The sequence below is a fragment of the Scyliorhinus torazame genome, chromosome 1 (assembly GCF_047496885.1).
Source record: "Scyliorhinus torazame isolate Kashiwa2021f chromosome 1, sScyTor2.1, whole genome shotgun sequence".
Classification (NCBI taxonomy): Eukaryota; Metazoa; Chordata; class Chondrichthyes; order Carcharhiniformes; family Scyliorhinidae; genus Scyliorhinus; species Scyliorhinus torazame.
The window spans coordinates 107700796-107724524 of NC_092707.1; the positions used below are offsets into that span (position 1 = coordinate 107700796).

At 48.6% G+C, this 23729-nt stretch overlaps 1 protein-coding gene across 8 annotated transcripts in view; it reads left to right on the top strand.

Moving 5' to 3' along the window:
- smpd4 (sphingomyelin phosphodiesterase 4) overlaps positions 1–23729 on the top strand; it is an 85114-nt gene that overhangs the window by 12410 nt on the left and 48975 nt on the right. For all 8 annotated transcript variants that reach the window (XM_072499426.1, XM_072499493.1, XM_072499463.1 and 5 more), the window contains exons 5-8: positions 1384–1492; positions 2937–2989; positions 8245–8396; positions 20673–20805. In XM_072499426.1, the coding sequence (XP_072355527.1) occupies positions 1384–1492; positions 2937–2989; positions 8245–8396; positions 20673–20805 (447 nt within the window). The remainder of the gene's footprint in view (positions 1–1383; positions 1493–2936; positions 2990–8244; positions 8397–20672; positions 20806–23729) is intronic.

Sequence of the window (23729 nt, forward strand, 5' to 3'; positions counted from 1 at the left end):
TTATGGGGATATGGCAGGGAAGTGGGCATAGATAGTGAGCTCTTTCAGAGGATTGGTGCAAAGATGATGGTCTGAATGGCTTCCTTCTACATTGCAGCAATTCTATGGTTCGCTGAGTGCAGCAGCACAAGAAGAAAGTTCAATCACCACCGCCACTTTAAAGCACCTAGGTCTGTGATGGCAGCATATTCTAAAAATTAATTTTTAAGACGGGATTGGGCTGGACAATCTTGCCCCATTTATACCGTGCCCACATTTGAACAGCCTATAACAACTGCAGTCCAGACTTTGAATGATGAGGGCAGGCACCAGGGGAAATTAATGGGCGGGAAAAGACCGGCTGGGCTGGTCCACACCCCAACCACTCACCCACCATCCACCTTCACAGCTGTGTAATCTGCACAGAGAGGCAACAAAAACCAGAGCGCAAGGGAAAAGTCATTCTGGGGAAATCTTCTTCCTGCTGAGCCAATTGAAACCAGTCCATGGGATCACATGGGCAGGTTGTTCTCGATAAAGACACTGACCTTCTATATGATGTGATCTATATGATGGGGGCTAAATTGCCCTTTGTGTTCAAAAGGTTTAGGAGGGGTTATTGGGTTACGGGGATAGGGTGGAAGTGAGGGCTTAAGTGGGTCGGTGTAGACTCGATAGGCCGAATGGTCTCCTTCTGCACTGTATGTTCTATGTTCTATCTCTGTCCTTGTCGCGAACCAATCCTGCTCCCTCTCAAAGGTAGACAGTCGGCATCAGCTGGCATTTTGCTCCAAAGACTCTGTGAAGAGAACAATTGCTCAACGTCCCATTTATTCCTACTGTTCAGCACTGAGCACCTCTCACCTGGAACATAAATATCATCAATGGGAATATACAGTGAAGCAAAATATTAATTCGGAGCTTTGGCATAACCTGAGAATCAGTATGAATCTGCACTGCAGTGTCCGTTAGTCGCCCTGTTCTGTCCTTGATGATCTTCTGACAGAATTCAAAATAAACCTTTGTCTGTTAATACAATACAAGTTTTTTTAGATGTGGTATTGGAGCAAATTCCAAATCCAGCATTTCAAATCTTTACTGACACCACACTATTCTACTTTGTGAAGCAACTGAGTACAGGTTAACTTATCTGAACTCAGAAAACCTTTAATAGACAAGATCGACTCGAACTCCCTCATCACTACCCTAGTGACTTCATCTTCGCTTGCAGAGATATCTCTAATCTGATCGACATTTTTGTGTATCTAATTTCTGTGAAGTCAAGGTTCCTGTTGCAGAAGCTTGTTTGTGTAAAGAATAAACATGTAAACTATTTAGAGTTTAGCACTGCCCTGAGACGCTCCATGTTTACTAATTAGTCTTGTTTGTATTTTTATAATTCAGGGCCCTGTGAAGGCTTCAATCCAAGAAGGCATCCTACCCGATTTTCCACTTTATCATAACAAGCTGCAGTTTCCTCCCTCAGGCCTGGCCAATCTCAGTCTCTCGCTCAGTATCCTTTCACTGGATTGTGTGTGGAGCTGAAGCCTCTGCTTTAACAGTATTGCACTGATACCAGTTACTTCCCTTCTGACGGTTTGTGTTGCAGGATATTTATACTTTGGGATCGTGTGAATAGCTGGCTTCAGCGCACTTTATTAGTGGTATTTACGCTGGTTTAATAAGGACATTTTCACACCGTCCTATGCTTTCAGAAATAATTATTTGAATCCTAGTCAGAATGTTTGAAAATGTACCTGCAGCTCTGAGCTTTTGCTGATGACCCACTGCCTTATGTCCCAGCTCTTGGGCACCAATGCACCCATCCTGAGCTGCCAAAAGGAGAGTTGTTTCAGATTCCAGAATGGCTGTTTAGATAGTGACAGTGTTTTACGGCCGTGTATTGATGAGCTACACAGACCTGAAAACCCTAGCTTTGATCCCTGATGTATGCTGAGTGCAATAATTTGAACTGGGTGCTAATTGGTATCAATAGTCTGAAATGTGCCCTTCATCCAAGTTATAGATCATAAATAGTTGAGGCCCCAGCACTGTTCTGTGACTCTCCACTTGTTACAGTTTGCCAACCTGAAAATGACTCTTGCCTGTTAGTTGACCAATCCTCTATCCATACTAATATATCGGCCCCAACACCATGAGCTCTTGTCTTGTGTCGTAATCTTTTATTTGGCACCATATAGAATGCCCTTTGGAAAACCAAATACATCTACTGGTTCCCCTTTATCTACTCTGCTTGTTACATCCTCCAAGAACTCTAATTTGTCAAACATAATTTTCCTTTCACAAAACTATGTTGTCTTTGTCTGATGGTATTACAACGGTTCAGCATAAGCTGCTTGCATTTATACTCAATACCTCTTTCGTAAAGCCAAGTATCTTTTATGCTTTAGCAGCTTTATCAACTTGTTCCTTGCCTTTGATTTGTGGAAGCAGGCCCTCGGGTTTCCAGAAACACTGCAGTCTCAGGTTTGTAAATGGGAAGTGGTCACCTGGAGTGTGGCTGGTGCCCACTGGAGCCAAATTCCAGTGAGGATGTCAGGGCCCCTGGTGGAAGGCGTAAGAAGGTTAAAAATAGGCTGTTGAAGATGATTTTGATTCTTCATCTCTGTTTGGCAGATCTGCTTTATTGTTTTCACATTTGAGTGTAAATACACCTAACCTGACCTGTCCCCTCAAGGCAATTGAAGCATTTTGGTTTAATGGTGAATAATATGTTCTTAGTAAAAAGAATAATGTTTCTTTAAAAGACAATCTCTGCTTCTTGAGAACTAGGAGTCGATTATTAAATTAAACATGGCAGTGATGTGCAGGCCGTGCTCTTCATTGTGTGAAACATGTTTGAGTGATGGGTTTTGCTCTTCAACGTTCATAGTATAAACCAGAGTTGCTTCTTTTTTTAAGTAGACTTGTTTGAAATCCTTAACCTGCATAACTAGATCCCTTTGAATACTATCTCTTCAATTTAGCTATGCACCTCACCACACCACGGGTAAGTTGTTACTGCTGCATGTGAGGATGTTGAAAGACACACATAATCCTGTTGCCATGGTCTTTTGCCACCAACCGGTTTGACATGTTCTTTGTGGTTGTGGAGGGGGGGGCTCCTCAGCTATAAAACATTGGCCCCATGTGACCAATAATCCATCCCATGAAGACCAGGCAGATCCATTCTAATTGTAGTATCAATATTAATACCGCAAACAGATCTAACATCAGGTCCGTGTTGGTGTTAATGTGCACCATGAGCTTCTTCCCACCCTACGTCCCCCTCCATAACATCACACAATTTCACCCCTACCTCAGTTTGTCACTTGCTGCAACCCAAAAATGCTTTCATTAACTCTCTAGAATTGACAATTTCAAATATTTCCCACATTACATAAACCTGTGCTCGTCCAAAGCTCTGCTTTGCTTCTCCTCACTAGCACCAAGTCCCGATCATCCATTCCCCCGGTGCTGACTAACTCTGCCGCCCTCACTGGCTGCACCTTGATTTAAAAATTCTCAACCTTGTTTTCAAATCCCACTATGGCCTCACTGTTCCAGCTCTGCAGCCTTCTGCAATATCTGTGCTCCTCTAATTCTGACCTCCTTGAGCAGCCCTGATTTTTAACACTCCAACATTTGGGTGACCTCTCAGTTGTCATACCTTCCCCATAAATTTCTTTTACCTTCTCCAAAGACGCTCCTTTTTTTTATAATATGGAGATCACAACTGTAAAATGTACTCCACAAGTTTGATCCAATCAAGGTTCTATACAATCAGTCATTACAGCACCAAGGTATGCCACCCAGCCTTGTGTCCATGGTGGCAGTCTGCAGAGCAATCTAATTTCCCTTTGAAATCATTCATAGTTGCTGTGCCTTCAGCTGCATGGATCCTGAATCATAGAATTCCTACAGTGTAGAAGGAGGCCATTCGGACCACCATGTCTGAACCGACTCTTTGGACTGTGGGTGGAAACTGGCGCACCCGGAGGAAACCCATGCAAAAACGGGGAGAAAATGCAAGCCCCCGCAGACAGTCACCCACGGCTGAAATTGAAGCCAGGTCTCTGATGTTGTGAGGCAGTAGTGCTAACCACTGTGCCGTCTTCGACCTCCCTAAACCTCTCTGCCTCTACCTCGCTTAGTTAAGACACACTCCTTAAAATTGACCTCTTTGACCAAAGTGACAAGAGGTTTAGGGGGGAAATTGGCTGAGCCAATTGAGAGCATGACAACCAGTGGTGAAGCAATTGAAATTGGAATGCTCAAAAGATCAGAATTAGATGAGCAGCGCAATTGAGAGTGGTGACGCTGGAGGAGGGTACAGAGATATGGAGGAGTGAGGGCATGAAAAGATTTGAAAATTAAAATCAAGGTGTTTACGTGACCCGGGGTCAATGTAGGACGGTGAACATGGAGCTGATGGGTGTATGAGGCGCCTAAGCACGTGTTCAGACGAACGGGATTGTGTTGCATCGGGGGATGAGGCAGCGGTGTCCGCCCTCTCTGCTGCCCTTTACCTTGGCGATTAAGTCCTTGACAATGCCGCTCGGTCTCGCCGGGGGGGGGGGGGGGGGGGGGGGTACACGGATGATTTACTGTATATTTTGGATCCATCAGCATGGGGAAAAATTTTATATTCCCAATTAATGCCTGGGGACAGGAGAGGAGTTTGGGGGGGCTGGGGGGCTACCGCTTTGGTTGGTAGGGGCGAGTTTTCGTTATCTTGAGATACAAGGGTTGTGGTGTTGGCCTCAGCTGCATAAGTTGAATTTGGTGCAGTTGGTGGAGGGAATGAAAGCAGACTTTTAAGAGGTAGGATGTGCTGCCATTGTCGTTGGCTGGTCAGGTCCAGACAGTAACGGTGACTGTTGCCAAAGTTGTGGTTTGTGTTTCCAAACCTCCCGATCTTTGTGCCCAAGTGTTTTTTTGAGGAAGGTTAATGGGATGATTTTGAGATTTGTGTGGGTGGGTGAGGCCGTGCAAAACTATTAATGGACAGCAAACATTGCAATGGTTAGAAATGTGGGGTCGAGGAGCAGTCGGTGTGGGGTGGATGGAGGCGGCCTCGTGTAATAGGACCAGCTTTAGGGCATTATTGCTGACGCCCCTTCCGTTCTCACCGGTGAGGGTGTGGAAACAATGTCCTCAGCATTTTAGAATGGAAGACATGTCCTTGTGGGCACCGATCTGCGACAATCCTAGGTTTGCTCTGGCGGGGTTAGATGCACAGGTTTCAGGGGTGGTATCAGATGGAGAAATAGAGAGAGAGAGACAGACAGACCTAATAGAGGAGGTTGGGCGTAAATGGGAGGGGGGGGCGTCGCTGGGGGTTGCAGTATAGAGTGAGACTTTGTGGGGGGGGTGGGGGAAGAAGAGGAGTGAGGTTAATGCGTCCTGAGACTGAAGGTGGTACACAGGACCGACATGATAGTGACAGGCTGAGTCTGTTCTTTCCAGAAGTGGAGGATAGGTGTGGGGAGGCAGGCGAACCATGTTCATATGTTTTGGACATGTCCAAGGTTGAGGGGGTTTTGGACAGGATTTGCAGATATAATGTCAAATATTCTTGGGGCTCTGAATCTGGAGGTGGCAATATTTGGAGGGTCCAGGAGTGCAGGTGGGGAGAGAGGCCGATGTATTGGCCTTTGCCCCCCTGATAACCCGCGGAGTCTAATTTTGGGGGGCTTTTGGGACTCTGAGCCGCTGAGCATAGGGGTGTGGGTGAGTGATTTGGCAGAGTTCCTGCACTTGGAGAAAACCAAGTTCGCCATGAGGGGGGCAGAGGAGGTGTTCACCTCAAGGTGGCAGCTGTTCAATGACTCCTTAAGGAGTATTGAGTAGTCAGTGGTGGGGGGGCAGGGGAGCATTTGTTTTTTCAGTTCTGGTTGGGTTAAAGTTAAAAAAGGGGTCTGGCGCCAGGGTGACAGTGGGCGGGGGGGGGGGGGGGGGGGGGGGGGGCGGGGGGGTGGTTGAGGGGTGTGTAAGGGTGTTTTGATTGCTGTTGCCTTGGTTGGTTTTTCTGGTTTTTTTCTTCTTTGTTCTGTGTGTATTTGAAAATGCCTCCAATAAAATGTTTTTTTTTAAATAAATAAATTTGCCATTGATATGCCCATTCTGTGAGTTTATTAGATTCTTGTATTTTGCCATCTTCGTTCGTACAAAGTACTCCAAACAATTTGGTGTCACCTTCCAAGCTGAAGCTGAGCTTCAGTTTCCCAAGTTTAAATCATTCATGTCAATCGTGAGCAATAATTGTCTCATTACCAATCCCTGTGAAACACCACTTTCCAATTCTCTAATCTGAGTACATGCTAAATCAGGAGTCGAAGTTCAGTGTGTTATGTCTGTAATGTTTGAGCATATTTCTTCCACAACTGAACTTAAAAATCATACCTTGGGTTGGTTCTGTAACGAAGATTCGTTTTACGTGAGCAAATTTGAAACCCGACTCTACTCGTGATGTGGAGAACTGGAAGTACTGATAGATGTCAATTAAATGTTCAGGAGTTGGAATTCTGCTGCCCTGCTTGCCAAGGCTGTCTGGCATGGAGCTTAGAAAGAAATGTTTCTGCTGTATAAAACCTCACTCATGCTGTTCCCTCATTAGTGTTAAATCCTAAATCCTATTGGTGTCTGTTAGCTTTGAGATGTGTGCAAATTGCTGGGAACACCCAAACTTTGTTTCCCTACAGCCCCAGCCTCCTTTCAAAGCTTCCTGTTACACAAAGGATAAATACTCCTGAGCTATTTTCCGCAATGATTTGGTGCCAGTAATGTACCGTTTGTTCTTCCCTCTCCGTTTTGCTAATTCACTAAGCTGAACGTTTTTAATAGACTTGAAAGCAGCTGAGGAATCTCCTTGTGTCAAATATCTACAAAGCATTATTTTTGCTTGGATTCAAACTTTCCTTCACCCCTCTGAAAAATGTTCAACCCCTCTTCGTTGCTGTATAGTGTCAGAGTACTATTTTCCCTTCCCCACTCCAGCTTTCCTGTGTAAATCAGCTGGAAGACTGATGCCATCTCTCTCTCTTGCTGGCCACTGAGGCTGAAGCACCTGAAGAACACTGTTTGACATTGAGCTGAAATTCCTACCATTGATCTTCCCATCACCAAGATGAATGGCTTCTACTTCAAAAATTGGCCGTCTCGGCCTCCTGCTTTCGCCTATCTGATGCTGAAACTATTATTCATACCTTGATGCTGCCATATACGGCTTTCCAATGCTGTCCAGGCCAGTCTCCCACCCACCTGCTCCTTCTGTAAACTCGAGATTATCCAAAATTACTGCTCAATTTGTATGCAGTCTCTTTTTAAAAAAAATTTAGAGTACCCAATTCATTTTTTCCAATTCAGTGGCCAGGATGACCAATCCACCTAGCCTGCACATTTTTGGGTTGTGGGGGGTGAAACCCACGCAAACACGGGGAGAATGTGCAAACTCCACACGGACAGTGACCCAGAGCCGGGATTGAACCTGGGACCTCGGCGCCATGAGGCAGCAGGATTAACCCACTGCCCCACCATGCTGCCCCATGCAGTCTCTTTCACCCATCACCACTGTGCTCATTGATCTACATTGGCCTCCGATCCAACATGGCTTGCGTTTTCAAATTCTCATACTTTTTTTCAGATCCCTGTATGATTTTGTTCCTCCCCATCTCCAAAGCTTCTCCATGCCCTACAAGCCTCCGGTTCTCTGCACTCCTGCAATTCTGAGTTCTTGCATAACCCCAGTATACTTTGCCCCCACCATTTGTGGCCACACCTTCAGCTGCCAGCGCTGAAAGATGTGGAATTGCATCCTTAAACCTCTGATCTCTATTCTTTCCTACATTAAGGCAATCCTTAAAACATATCTCCACCCAAGCTTTTGATCGTCTGTCCTAATATCTCCTAATGTAGCTCGGTGTCCAGCTTTGGTTGATATTCACTCCTGTGAAACACTTTGGGATGTTTACCATGTTAAAGATGCTATCTAAATACTATTTGTTGTTAAGTGTTTCTCCTTAGTTGCGCAGATTTAAATGACAGTAATGGATGTTTGAAAGTGAAGTTGCTAATGCAAATGTGGGCCACAAGAATGCTGATATTTGGTTTTGTTCCCTTTAACCATTTGGGAGCAATGAGGAACAGTGTTTTGCAGACGGGTTTGGGAGATTACTAGGTAGTGCCTGTGTTAGGATACTCCACACCATCTGCAAGGGTCTATATTCCTTGTGCTCTTCATTGTGCTCTCAACTCTTGTTACAGAATTGCTCACCTGGACAGCTCTTTAGCACCTCAGACAGTGCCTATTTTGTCATCGTGGACAGGTTCCTGAAATACTTCCTTCCAATAGAGGGGAACGTGCCACCATCACCGTTCTTGAATGCCTGTGGCACTGTCTCGCCTCCAACACCAAGGTATGTCTGCTTATTTTTCTGACCTGTAATTGCATCTTTAAGACAGAGGTGGATAGGTTCTTGATTAATAAGGGGATCAGGGGTTATGGGGAGAAGACAGGAGAATGGGGATGAGAAAAATATCAGCCGTGATTGAATGGTGGAGCAGACTTGATGGGCCGAGTGGCCTAATTCCTAATTCTGCTTCTATGTCTTATGGTCTTATGCATTGGGTGTTTCTGGGACCAGGATAATGCTAACCACTTTTTTTTTTTTCTCGGTGTCTGCTTGTCACTAAGTGTGTAGGTTCCCTTTGGTAAGTTGGGGAGGTGATAGTTTTATATAACTGCTGAGTGCTGATGTTGTTGAGAAGGTCTTGGTTGGGATGGTTAAATGAGCATCAGTGAAGATAACAGATCATACAGGGTATTCAGTGATTGCAGACTAAGGGATCTAGATTGACAATTGAAGAGATGGTCAATGATATAGTGAGGGGAGGGGTGGGAGGTGGATTAACATGTAATTGTTGCAGTGATTGAGCAGGTTCACTGAGTGACAGTGTGAGGGGGATCATTTTTTAAATATGTATATTTTCACAGGGTGGGAGCTTCACTGGCTAGGCCAGCATTTGTTGCCCATCCCCAATTTCCCTTAATTGGATTGGATTTGTTTATTGTCATGTGTACCGAGATACAGTGAAAAGTATTTTTCTGCGAGCAGCTCAAAAGATCATTAAGTACATGGGAAGAAAAGGGAATAAAAGAAAATACATAATAGGGCAGCACAAGATATACAATGTAACTACATAAGCACCGGCATCGGATGAAGCATACAGGGTGTAGTATTTATCAGATCAGTCCATAAGAGGGTCGTTTAGGAGTCTGGTAACAGCGGGGAAGAAGCTGTTTTTGAGTCTCTTCGTGAGTGTTTTCAGACTTGTATCTCCTGCCCGATGGAAGAAGTTGGAAGAGTGAGTAAGCCGGGTGGGAGGGATCTTTGATTATGCTGCCCGCCTTCCCCAGGCAGCGGGAGGTGTAGATGGAGTCAATGGATTGGAGGCAGGTTTGTGTGATGGACTGGGCTGTGTTCACGACTCTCTGAAATTTCTTGCGGTCCTGGGCCTAGCTGTTGCCATACCAGGCTGTGATGCAACCAGATAGGATGCTTTCTATGGTGCATCTGTAAAAGTTGGTAAGGGTTAATGTGGACATGCCGAATTTCCTTAGTTTCCTGAGGAAGTATAAGCGCTGTTGTGCTTTCTTGGTGGTAGCGTCGACGTGGGTGGACCAGGACAGATTTTTGTTGTTGTCGAAGGAGCCTTAGTTGTTGTAGTGCATCTTGTGGATGGGACACTGAGTTTGGTGGTGGAGGAAGTGAATGTTTAAAGAGGTGATTGTGGTGCAATCAAGCATGCTGCTATGTCCTGGATGTCATGGGGAAATGGTTGGATATGGTCATTGCCTAATACCTTTGTGTCATGAATGTTATTTGGTATAACCGGTATAATGAGCTGTCAGTCAATATGTGAACTCCAATGAAGACACATTAAAATGACCTCAGTAAACCTTGTGACCATTGGCAGTTTGAGCTCCAGACAGCCCTTGAGTCTCCAGCAAATATCTAATTAAATATGGACATTCACTGCCATCCGGGGAATTTGCATGTCCATTTAAGGATGAACCATCAGGAAAAGAACCATATCATCTACCTGACTCGACTTTCTATTCACCATACACAAAAACACTGAAACTCAGTATGTTTTCGACAAATATGAATTTTATGTTGTCAAATGACACCGCAGGATGGGTAATTAACCTACCACCGCGTTTTGGGAAATGGACTTATATAAGTCACATCGAGAAAAAAACACCATTTTCCCTGTTTTTTAAATAACAGCAAGAAGCAGTGTCACAGAGACAGAGTTCCATCAGAAAGCAATTGAACCAGTTGCAAGTCATCCAAGCAGACAAGGTGGTAAACAGCAAACACCTTCGAAGTGGGAGGACACTCCCCAATCTGTTCCAACTTCGGGCTCACCTGAGAATCACTAACCTGGAAATCTGACGTCAAGAGGCTTTGCAGCTCAGTGAGAATGCTCTGTTTTACAAAACCTTCACCTCAATTAAAGCATCAACTCAGCCTACAGGTCTGCCATGAAAGCGACTGGGAAATACATGCATTGTAATTATATATTTTTCTGTGTCAAATCACTGAGTGAAATGTGTTTTAACCTCTGGGGTAATTGTAATAATAAATAACCTCTTTGGTTTTAAACGTTCAAAATGATGCTGCTAGAATTTATTGAATTGGAACAACCACTGGGTAAAAAAAAAAAATCACAGTCCTTATATACAAACATATTGACCATGAGCAGTAAAAAGGAATGCACATCTTCTGCCCAGGGCACTTATCAGCCCAGGTTTGACTGTGTCCAGACACTGCAGCATCAGTATTTTGAGGAATCCTGAATGTAACTGAGCATTGTGCAATCATCAGCGAACATCCTTGTGGACAGAAAATTATTGATGAAGCAAGGGAAGATGGTAGCGCCGAGAACGCGACGTGAACATCTCTGCAGTGGTGTTCTGGGACTGAGATAATTGACTGCAACAATTGCAACCATCTTCCTTTGTGCCAGGTATGACTCCAACCAGGAGTCTTCACCCTGATTCCCTTTGACTCCAGTTTTGTTCCTTGATGCCACTTTCAGTCAGAAGCTGCCTTGCCGTCGAGGGCAGTCACTCTTAGCTCAACTCTGAGTTCAGTTCTTCCATGCATGTTTGGACAAAGGCTGTAATGAGATGAATAGCTGAGAAGCAGCTCAGTGAACAGTATGTACTGTGTACATGCTGCCTTGGTAGTACTGTTGAAGACACCTTCTATCTCTTAGCTGATGAACAAGAGTAGACTGATGGGGTGATAATTGGTTGGGTTGGAAATGTCCTAGATTTTGGGTCCGGGGCATACCTGGGCAATTTCACACATTGCCGGGTAGATGCCAGTGTTGTAGCTGTACAGGAACAGTTTGGCTAGGGGTGGATCACAGTCTTCAGTATTACTTCTGGAATGTTGTCAGGACCCCCTGAGCATTTGCAGTGCCTTCAGCCATTTTTTATAATCACAAGGAGTGAATTGAATTGGTTGAATACTGGAGATTGAGATGGATCATCCACTTGGCACTTACGGCTGAAGATTGTTGCAAATACTTCAGCCTTATATTTTGCACTATGTTGGGCTTCTCCATCATTAAAGGTGTGGTTGTTTGTGGAGCCTGCTCTTTCTGTTACTTTAATTCTCCAGCATTCCGAGCTTAAATCTGATTTGTTTGTTGTGGGATCACTTAATTCATGCTCCACATTGTAAGGTAATATTCGGTGAGTATATCTGTCAGGCTGTTTGAGTAATCTGTGGGATCACTTTCCCAGTTATTTTTTTAAAAAATAATTTTTATTAAAGTTTTCACAAAATATCAACAACAAAATGTAAAAGGAATCCAATAGAATTAAATACAAAACAAAACAACCCCGTGCCCCCCTCCCCCCTATACATAAATAATAAATTAACACCCCGAATTAACACATAGCAAATATATACACCCCCTCAGATCCCCAGTATAGACAAACAAAAGTAAAATAGAACCCCCCCCCCGGGTTGCTGCTGCTGCTGACCATTGTCTACCGTTCTGCCAGGAAGTCCAAGAACGGTTGCCATCGCCTGAAAACCCCTTGCACCAATCCCCTTAAGGCAAATTTCACCCCCTCCAATTTAATAAACTCCGCCATACCGTTGATCCAGGATTCCACGCTTGGGGGCCTCGCATCCTTCCACTGAAGAAGAATCCTTCGCCGGGCTACCAGGGACGCAAATGTCAGAATACCGGCCTCTTTCGCCTCCTGCACTCCCGGCTCCTCTGCAACCCCAAATATTGCGAGCCCCCAGCCCAGTTTGACCCTGGAACCTACCACCCTCGACACCGTCCTTGCTACGCCCTTCCAAAATTCCTCCAGCGCTGGGCATGCCCAGAACATATGGGTGTGGTTTGCTGGGCTCCCTGAGCACCTAACACACCTGTCCTCACCCCCAAAAAACCGGCTCATCCTTGTCCCGGTCATGGGTGCCCTGTGCAGCACCTTAAACTGTATGAGGCTGAGCCTCGCGCACGAAGAGGAAGAGTACACCCTCCCAAGGGCATCTGCCCACATCACCTCCTCGATCTCCTCCCCCAGCTCCTCCTCCTACTTACCTTTCAGCTCCTCCACCGAGGCCTCCTCCTCCTGCATCACCTGGTATGTTGCCGAGATCGTCCCCTCTCCAACCCACACCCCCGAGAGCACCCTGTCCTGTACCGTGCGTGGCAGCAGCAGCGGGAATTCTACCACTTGCTGCCTGGCAAACGCCCTTACCTGTAGATACCTGAAGGTATTCCCCGGGGGGGAGCCCGTACTTCTCCAGCTCACCCAGGCTCGCGAACTTCCCATCCACCAACAGGTCCCCCAACCTTCTTATCCCTGCCCTGTGCCACCCCGAAAACCCTCCATCTATTCTCCCTGGGACAAACCGGTGGTTCCCCCGTATCGGGGTCCACACCAAGGCCCCCACTTCCCCCATGTGCCGCCTCCACTGCCCCCAGATTTTGAGGGTAGCCGCCACCACCGGGCACGTGGTATACCTCATTGGAGGGAGCGGCAGCGGCGCTGCTGCCTGCGCCTCCAGACTCGTACCCACACAGGACGCCGTCTTCAGCCTCTTCCATGCAGCCCCCTCCCCCTCCATCACCCACTTGCGCACCATCACCGCATTGGCGGCCCAGTAGTACCCACAGAGGTTGGGCAGCGCCAGCCCCCCCCCTCCATCCTTACTCCGCTCCAGGAACATCCTTCTCACCCTCGGAGTCCCTCACGGCCACACAAACCCCGTTATGCTCCTAAAGAAGGCCTTCGGGACAGGAATGGGGAGGCACTGGAACAGGAACAAAAACCTTGGGAGCACCGTCATCTTGACTGACTGCACCCTACCCGCCAGGGACAGCGGCAACGCGTCCCACCTCTTAAACTCCTCCTCCATTTGCTCCACCAGCCTCGTGAAATTAAGTCTGTGCAGGGCCCCCCAGCTCCTGGCCACCTGGACCCCCAAATACCTGAAGCTCCTCTCCGCCCTTTTTAGTGGGAGCTCACCAATCCCCCTCTCCTGGTCCCCTGGGTGAACCACGAACAACTCTCTCTTCCCCATGTTGAGCTTGTACCCTGAGAAATCCCCGAACTCCCTGAGGATCCTCATTACCTCCGGCATTCCCCCCACCGGGTCCGCCACACATAGTAGCAAGTCGTCCGCATAGAGCGACACCTTATGCTCCTCCCCAACCCGCACCAACCCCTTCCAGTTCCTCGACTCCCTCAGTGCCATAGCCAGGGGTTCAACTGCCAGTGCGAAGAGCAGGGGGGACAGGGGACCCCTGCCTCGTCCCGCGATGCAACCAAAAGTACTCAGACCTCCTCTTGTTCGTGACCACACTCGCCATCGGGACCTCATACAACAGCCTAACCCACCTGACGAACCCCTCCCCAAACCCGAACCTCTTCAGCACCTCACACAAGTACCCCCACTCTACCCTATCGAAGGCCTACTCAGCGTCCATCGCCACCACTATCTCCGCCTCCCCCTCGCTCGCTGGCATCATAATAACGTTCAGGAGCCTCTGCACATTCGCGTTCAACTGCCCCCCCTTCACGAACCCCGTCTGGTCTTCGTGGATAACCTGCGGCCAATCCTCAATTCTCATGGCTAAGACCTTCGCCAGCACCTTGGCATCTACATTTAACAACGAAATCGGCCTATAAGACCCACACTGCAGAGGATCCTTGTCCCGCTTCAGGATTAAGGAGATCAGTGCCCGGGACATCGTCGGGGGCAAAGCCGCCCCCTCCCTTGCCTCATTGAAGGTCCTAACCATCAATGGGCCCAACAGGTCCACATATTTTTTGTAGAACTTGACCGTGAAACCGTCCGACCCCGGTGCCTTCCCCGCCTGCATGCTCCCTATCCCTTTGGCCAGCTCCTCCAGCCCAATCGGGACCCCTAATCCTGCCACCAGTCCCTCCTCCACCTTCGGGAACCTCAATTGGTCCAGAAAGCAGCCCATCCCTCCCTCCTCCAGTGGGGGCTCGGACCGATACAGTTCCTCATAAAAGTCCCTGAAGACCCCATTGATGCCAACCCCACTCCACACCACACTCCCTCCCCTACCCTTAACTCCCCCGATCTCCCTAGCTGCGTCCCGCTTCCGAAGCTGATGCCCAGCATCCGGCTTACTTTTTCCCCATATTCATAAACCGCCCCCTGGGCCTTCCTCCACTGGGCCTCCGCCTTCCTGGTGGTCACCAGGTCGAATTCGGCCTGGAGGCTACGCCTCTCCCTCAACAGTCCCTCCTCCGGCACCTCTGCGTACCTCCTGCCTACCCTCACCATCTCCCCCACCAGCCTCTCCCTCTGCTCTCTCCTCTCCTTGTGGGCCCTAATGGAGATCAGCTCTACCCTAACCACCACCTTCAGCGCTTCCCAGACCATCCCCACTCGGACCTCCCCATTATCGTTGGCCTCCAGGTATCTCTCTATGCTTCCTCGGACCCGCTCGCTCACCACCTCGTCCGCCAAAAGCGCCACAACGGGCGCTGGTTCCTCTCCTCCCCCAGCTCTATGTCTACCCATTGCAGGGCGTGATCCGAAATGGCTATCGCCGAGTACTCGGTATCCTCTACTCTCGCTATCAGCGCCCTGCTCATAACAAAACCCCCCCAATTATCAGGCCTACATTTCAAAGTCCGGGATCCGACCCAGCATGCGCCGCATAAAACCCGCATCGTCCCAGTTTGGGGAGTACACGTTGACCAGCACCACCCTCTCCCCTTGCAGCTTACCACTTACCATTACGTACCTGCCGTCATTGTCTGTCACAATGCTCGACGCCTCAAACGACACCCTCTTTCCCACCAAGATCGCCACCCCCCGATATTTGGCATCCAGCCCCGAATGAAACACCTGGCCTACCCACCCTTTCCTCAGTCTTACCTGGTCTGCCACCTTCAGGTGTGTCTCCTGGAGCATGACCACATCCGCCTTCAGCCCCTTCAGGTGCACGAACACCGGGGCCCGCTTAACCGGCCCGTTCAGTCCCCTTACGTCCCCGGTTATCAGCCGGATCAGGGGGCTACCTGCCCCCCTCCCCCGCCGACTAGCCATAACCCCTCCTCGGCCAGCCACTCGCCCGCACCCCACACCCGGCCCGTTCCCCACGGCGGCAGACCTCCGTCCCAACCCCCTCTACCCACTCCAGCTCCCACTTGACCATACCAGCAGCAACCCGGTTCTCTCCCCCCCGCCCCCCCCCCCCCCCCCCCCCCCCCCCAAAGCTAGGACCCGTCCTAGCTGTTTTGCTCCCCCCATTGCGCTCCCGCAAGTCAGCTGACTCCTGCTGACCCTGGCCACTTCCGCCTCTCCTTCGACTCCTCCCATTGTGGGACTTCCCCTCCCCCTCCATTACCCACCAGCAGGCTCTCCGCCTCCCCTTCCATCCCAAGCGCGGGAAAAAACCCGCGTTTCACCGCCCCGGCCCCGCCCCCTCCAGCCTTCAGCGCGGGAAAAAGCCCGTGCTTTCCACCTGTCCAGCCCCGCCTCCTCTGGCGCAGCCCCTTTTACAGGCCCAGTCCACTCACCCCTGACTCGGGCCTCACCCTCCCCCACGGGGCCCCATCCCCCCCCCCCCCCCCTTACCGGCCATCCACCCCCTACTCGGTTTACTTGCCCCCCTCCAAGAGCCCACCCGACAGACCCAACCAAATCAGTGCCCAACCCACCCTAACCACCCACACCAAATCAAAAAGAAACAAGAACAAAGAACCCCCCACTCAAAATGTAACACAACAAGAACAATCCCCGACCATCCCCACGCCCGACCCCCCATCCTGACCCTCAGTTTGTGTCCAGCTTCTCGGCCTGAACAAAGGCCCACGCCTCCTCCGGGGACTCAAAATAATGGTGCCGGTCCTTGTCGGTGACCCACAGTCGCACCGGCTGCAGCATGCCAAACTTCACCCCCTTCTTGTGCAGCACCGTCTTCGCCCGGTTGTACCTGACCCTCTTCTTCGCCACCTCCGCGCTCCAGTCCTGATATATTCAAAGAACAAAGAACAAAGAAATGTACAGCACAGGAACAGGCCCTTCGGCCCTCCAAGCCCGTGCCGACCATACTGCCCGACTAAACTACAATCTTCTACACTTCCTGGGTCCGTATCCTTCTATTCCCATCCTATTCATATATTTGTCAAGATGCCCCTTAAATGTCCCTATCGTCCCTGCTTCCACTACCTCCTCCGGTAGTGAGTTCCAGGCACCCACTACCCTCTGCGTAAAAAACTTGCCTCGTACATCTACTCTAAACCTTGCCCCTCTCACCTTAAACCTATGCCCCCTAGTAATTGACCCCTCTACCCTGGGGAAAAGCCTCTGACTATCCACTCTGTCTATGCCCCTCATAATTTTGTATACCTCTATCAGGTCGCCCCTCAACCTCCTTCGTTCCAGAGAGAACAAACCGAGTTTATTCAATCGCTCCTCATAGCTTATGCCCTCCATACCAGGCAACATTCTGGTAAATCTCTTCTGCGCCCTCTCTAAAGCCTCCACATCCTTCTGGTAGTGTGGCGACCAGAATTGAACACTAGACTCCAAGTGTGGCCTAACTAAGGTTCTATACAGCTGCAACATGACTTGCCAATTCTTATACTCAATGCCCCGGCCAATGAAGGCAAGCATGCCGTATGCCTTCTTGACTACCTTCTCCACCTGTGTTGCCCCTTTCAATGACCTGTGGACCTGTACTCCTAGATCTCTTTGACTTTCAATACTCTTGAGGGTTCTACCATTCACTGTATATTCCCTACCTGCATTAGCCCTTCCAAAATGCATTACCTCACATTTGTCCGGATTAAACTCCATCTGCCATCTCTCCGCCCAAGTCTCCAGACAATCTAAATCCTGCTGTATCCTCAGACAGTCCTCATCGCTATCCGCAATTCCACCAACCTTTGTGTCGTCTGCAAACTTACTAATCAGACCAGTTACATTTTCCTCCAAATCATTTATATATACTACAAAGAGCAAAGGTCCCAGCACTGATCCCTGTGGAACACCACTGGTCACAGCCCTCCAATTAGAAAAGCATCCCTCCATTGCTACCCTCTGCCTTCTATGGCCTAGCCAGTTCTGTATCCACCTTGCCAGTTCACCCCTGATCCCGTGTGACTTCACCTTTTGTACTAGTCTACCATGAGGGACCTTGTCAAAGGCCTTACTGAAGTCCATATAGACAACATCTACTGCCCTACCTGCATCAATCATCTTAGTGACCTCCTCGAAAAACTCTATCAAGTTAGTGAGACACGACCTCCCCTTCACAAAACCGTGCTGCCTCTCACTAATAAGTCCATTTGCTTCCAAATGGGAGTAGATCCTGTCTCGAAGAATTCTCTCCAGTAATTTCCCTACCACTGAAGTAAGGCTCACCGGCCTGTAGTTCCCGGGATTATCCTTGCTACCCTTCTTAAACAGAGGAACAACATTGGCTATTCTCCAGTCCTCCGGGACATCCCCTGAAGACAGCGAGGATCCAAAGATTTCTGTCAAGGCCTCAGCAATTTCCTCTCCAGCCTCCTTCAGTATTCTGGGGTAGATCCCATCAGGCCCTGGGGACTTATCTACCTTAATATTTTTTAAGACACCCAACACCTCGTCTTTTTGGATCACAATGTGACCCAGGCTATCTACACCCCCTTCTCCAGACTCAACATCTACCAATTCCTTCTCTTTGGTGAATACTGATGCAAAGTATTCATTTAGTACCTCGCCCATTTCCTCTGGCTCCACACATAGATTCCCTTGCCTATCCTTCAGTGGGCCAACCCTTTCCCTGGCTACCCTCTTGCTTTTTATGTACGTGTAAAAAGCCTTGGGATTTTCCTTAACCCTATTTGCCAATGACTTTTCATGACCCCTTCTAGCCCTCCTGACTCCTTGCTTAAGTTCCTTCCTACTTTCCTTATATGCCACACAGGCTTCGTCTGTTCCCAGCCTTTTAGCCCTGACAAATGCCTCCTTTTTCTTTTTGACGAGGCCTACAATATCACTCGTCATCCAAGGTTCCCGAAAATTGCCGTATTTATCTTTCTTCCTCACAGGAACATGCCTGTCCTGTATTCCTTTCAACTGACACTTGAAAGCCTCCCACATGTCAGATGTTGATTTGCCCTCAAACATCCGCCCCCAATCTATGTTCTTCAGTTCCCGCCTAATATTGTCATAATTAGCCTTCCCCCAATTTAGCACATTCATCCTCGGACCACTCTTATCCTTGTCCACCAGTACTTTAAAACTTACTGAATTGTGGTCACTGTTACCGAAATGCTCCCCTACTGAAACATCTACCACCTGGCCGGGCTCATTCCCCAATACCAGGTCCAGTACTGCCCCTTCCCTAGTTGGACTGTTTACATATTGTTTTAAGAAGCCCTCCTGGATGCTCCTTACAAACTCCGCCCCGTCTAAGCCCCTGGCACTAAGTGAGTCCCAGTCAATATTGGGGAAGTTGAAGTCTCCCATCACCACAACCCTGTTGTTTTTACTCTTTTCCAAAATCTGTCTACCTATCTGCTCCTCTATCTCCCGCTGGCTGTTGGGAGGCCTGTAGTATACCCCCAACATTGTGACTGCACCCTTCTTATTCCTGATCTCTACCCATATAGCCTCACTGCCCTCTGAGGTGTCCTCTCGCAGTATAGCTGTGATATTCTCCCGAACAAGTAGCGCAACTCCGCCTCCCCTTTTACATCCCCCTCTATCCCGCCTGAAACATCTAAATCCTGGAACGTTTAGCTGCCAATCCTGCCCTTCCCTCAACCAGGTCTCTGTAATGGCAACAACATCATAGTTCCAAGTACTAATCCAAGCTCTAAGTTCATCTGCCTTACCCGTAATGCTCCTTGCATTAAAACATATGCACTTCAGGCCACCAGACCCGCTGTGTTCAGCAACTTTTCCCCGTCTGCTCTGCCTCAGAGCCACACTGTCCCTATTCCCTAGTTCTCCCTCAATGCTCTCACCTTCTGACCTATTGCTCCCGTACCCACCCCCCTGCCATACTAGTTTAAACCCTCCCGCATTCTCCCACCTGCTGCTCCTCTCTTTCTTAGCCCACCTGAGTACGCACTCCCGATCAGCAAACCGATGAAACCGCACCAGCACCACCCGCGGCGGCACGTTAGCCTTGGGCCTCCTCGCCAGCACTCTATGGGCCCCTTCCAGCTCCAGGTGCCCCTGGAAGGACCCCGCTCCCATCAGCGAGTTTAACATGGTGACCACATAGGCCCCCACGTCCGGCCCCTCCAGCCCCTCCGGGAGGCCCAGGATCTGCAGATTCTTCCGCCTCGACCGATTCTCCATCTCCTCAAACCGTCCCTGCCATTTCTTGTGGAGCGCCTCGTGCGCCTCCACCTTTACCGCAAGGCCTAAGATCTCGTCCTCGTTGTCGGAGACCTTTTGTCGGACCTCGCGGATCGCCACCCCCTGGGCCGTCTGGGTCTCCAGCAGCTTGTCAATAGAAGCCTTCATCGGCTCCAGCAGGTCCGCTTTGAGCTCCCTGAAGCAGCGCTGCATAACCTCCTGCTGCTCCTGCACCCACTGCATCCACGCTGCCTGGTCCCCGCCCGCCGCCATCTTGCACTTCTTTCCTCGCACTTTCTTTGGGTTCACCACCAATTTTTTCTAGTCGCCCCGCTCCTGGTCCAAGCCATACACTGTCGGGGGAATGTTGCAGTCTTCTTCCCACACCGGGAAATGGCGAAAAAATGCCGTTCGGGGCATTGAAAAGAGCCCAAAAGTCTGTTCCAAGTGGGAGCTGCCGAACGTGCGTCTTAGCTCTGCATAACTGCAACCGGAAGTCCACTTTCCCAGTTATGGCACAAGCCCCCAGAGGTTAGTAAGGAACACTTTGCAGGCTCTACAGGGAAGGGTGTTCTCTTGTTGTTTCCCGTGTCCTGGTCAATGATGATTAGCATTTATAAACGTAGTAATTAACACGAAGGGAAAGTTGGTGAGTTAGATTATCAGAGGGGGTAATAGTGGAGGAGGATATTTTTGAATGCTTATTTTACATATGCGGTGTACTCCTTGAATATTAATTTTTATTCCCTTCATACAGAAATTAATTATGTATAACTCCAATTCAATTTGCACTTTGGTTCCTGACAGAACTCAGAGTGTGCCATTCACCTCCTATGGTGGGCCGCACACCAGCCTGTTGAAACGCCATATATCCCATCAGCCCTCGGTGAATACAGACCCAGCTGCACAGGAAATTTGGAGATCGGAAACATTGCTTCAGGTAAAAGTGAATGCGGAGTTCTCTATCAATCACTCTTGCTGTTTTTTGTGCTTTTGCCCTGGTCAGAGTAATGGATATCACTTCGGAGGCAGGTAACAGTTTGCATTTTATTTACAAATAGAGCTGTATCAGTCTTCAGAAATCAGGCTATAGGGTTTGATATTATTGGATTCAAAGCTGAACTCCTGATCAAGTCCTCACCACTACAACACCTTTCTTTGACCCTGCATCTCTTATCCAAACACATCTTAATCACTTTGTTGCTTGACTATTCCAATATTCCCCTGATCAGCCTGCCATTCTCCGTAGACTTCATTCCCCAAAACTACCTGAATGCTAATTTGCACCAAGTCCCATTCACCCATCTATCTATGCTCACTGACCTACATAATCTTCACATTTTAATCTCTGTGACCTCTTCCCATCACATCTCCTTATCCCAACTTTGCAGTCCTCTATCCTGATTATTTGTGCAACATCTTCCCCTTCACCGTTGGTACATGTGCCATCAGGTGAATAGGCACCGTACTGAAACTCCCTCCCTCAGCTGCGTCTGCTCGCTCTCCTCTTGTATAATCCTTCTCTTTGGCCAAGTTTTTGATCTGCTTTGTCTTAGTAACCACTGCCGCGACCATGTAAACAGCATTTCCTTAAAGTGGTCCATAAGCTAAGAATTTGTATGTGTGAATATCGCCCCATTTTAATGTATGAATGGTTCAATTTAAGAATAACTCGCCTGGGTGCGGCACAGTGGCGCAGTGGTTAGCACTGCTGCCTCATGGCGCTGAGGACCCCGGTTCCATTCTGGCCCCCGGTTCCATTCTGGCCCCCGGTTCCATTCTGGCCCCCGGTTCCATTCTGGCCCCCGGTTCCATTCTGGCCCCCGGTTCCATTCTGGCCCCCGGTTCCATTCTGGCCCCCGGTTCCATTCTGGCCCCCGGTTCCATTCTGGCCCCCGGTTCCATTCTGGCCCCCGGTTCCATTCTGGCCCCCGGTTCCATTCTGGCCCCCGGTTCCATTCTGGCCCCCGGTTCCATTCTGGCCCCCGGTTCCATTCTGGCCCCCGGTTCCATTCTGGCCCCCGGTTCCATTCTGGCCCCCGGTTCCATTCTGGCCCCCGGTTCCATTCTGGCCCCCGGTTCCATTCTGGCCCCCGGTTCCATTCTGGCCCCCGGTTCCATTCTGGCCCCCGGTTCCATTCTGGCCCCCGGTTCCATTCTGGCCCCCGGTTCCATTCTGGCCCCCGGTTCCATTCTGGCCCCCGGTTCCATTCTGGCCCCCGGTTCCATTCTGGCCCCCGGTTCCATTCCGGCCCCCGGTTCCATTCCGGCCCCCGGTTCCATTCCGGCCCCCGGTTCCATTCCGGCCCCCGGTTCCATTCCGGCCCCCGGTTCCATTCCGGCCCCCGGTTCCATTCCGGCCCCCGGTCACTGTCCGTGTGGAGTTTGCACATTATCCCCGTGTCTGTGTGGGTATCACCCCCACAACCCAAAGATGTTTAGATTAGGTGGTTTGGCCATGCTAAATTGCCCCAAAATTGGAAAAAAATTATTGGGTACTCTAAATATATTTTTTTTAAAAACATACAGGTTTTATTTTGAAACAAGATGAAGGTTAATTTATTACACAAAATACTGCTGAAAGTTACTTCAGTAAAAATTGATTATTAACTAAAGTTATAGATACAAAGATTAGAAGCGAATAGAGATAAAATCTTAGCAACTACTTTGAAATATCATCTCTGTGAGATGTGGTTGTGGTTCTGTTGCTTGCATTCCTTCTTTCTGAAGTGAAGGGGTTGGAACTTGGTTGAGCAGCTGAGATGGTTTCTGTAGAGTTGAAGTTTGCCTTTAAACGTGGACTCAACAAGCAAAGCAGTTCTTTGGAGTGAATGAAGGTTCCTGTTTTCACTTTTCGATACTGCTCTTGGTAACCTGATCTCTTACAGCAGTCCAATAGCTGTTGCTTGAAACCTTTCTTCGGGTCTCCCTGTTGAGATGCGGTTTCTGTTTCAAGGCATCTCTCTCATGATGTTCAAGATGGTTCTCCCATTCTTTTTTAAAACTTTAGCGATCCTTTATATTGCCCACTAATCTATTCTCATTCACTCTCTTGCCCCTCCTATTCCCTTACTCAGTTCATCTCAATATTTTCCATATTTAGGTTGGTTTTCTGTTCAATTATGAATCGAACATTTATTATAAACACCCTTTAACTGTTTCATTTTAATCCCTACCTTTAGTCATTCAAGGAACTCGAGCTTTGGAGATACCATTTCTTTCTAGCTCATGGTAGCATCTCTCGTCCTGACCCAACTCGCCTCACCTTTGAAGGTCTCCCATTGCTCATTTTGTGTATTGACCAGCCAATCTTTGAGTTCAATCCACCCTGTCTCGATCCCTTTATCCAATTGTTTAGATTTCCTCCACAACCAAGACCAGTGAAATTGTAGTCATGATACTGCATGGAGTAGTTCCTTACCCTAGTATTTTTTACTGTGTACTGCGATGAATTTCAACAATCTGAAAGTGGGTAGTTAGAATTACTAACCGCTTGGGCCTCCTTGATGCTTGTGGGTAAATGGATAGTGTAATGTTGAGCTACAAAGAACAGCAAGAATTCTGTCCTTATCCCACAACTCTAGGGAAGGCATGTGTGAACCCAATCATAATAAGCCAAGTACTCGAACTTAATGAGAATGAAGAGAGGAATGAGGCAGAAATGATTGGTCATATGGGTGAACTGGAATTTGACAATGGAGCTGCCCATGCCCCAGAGCCTTATTGCACAAAATATTCTCAAATATGCTGAGGAAATGGGAACAGAGGCAGTTTCATTTAAACTGTTGAAAACCCATTTAAAACTAAAATTAGCTTCCAGATGGGCGAATCACTGATACTGATGAAAAAAGACTACAATATTCT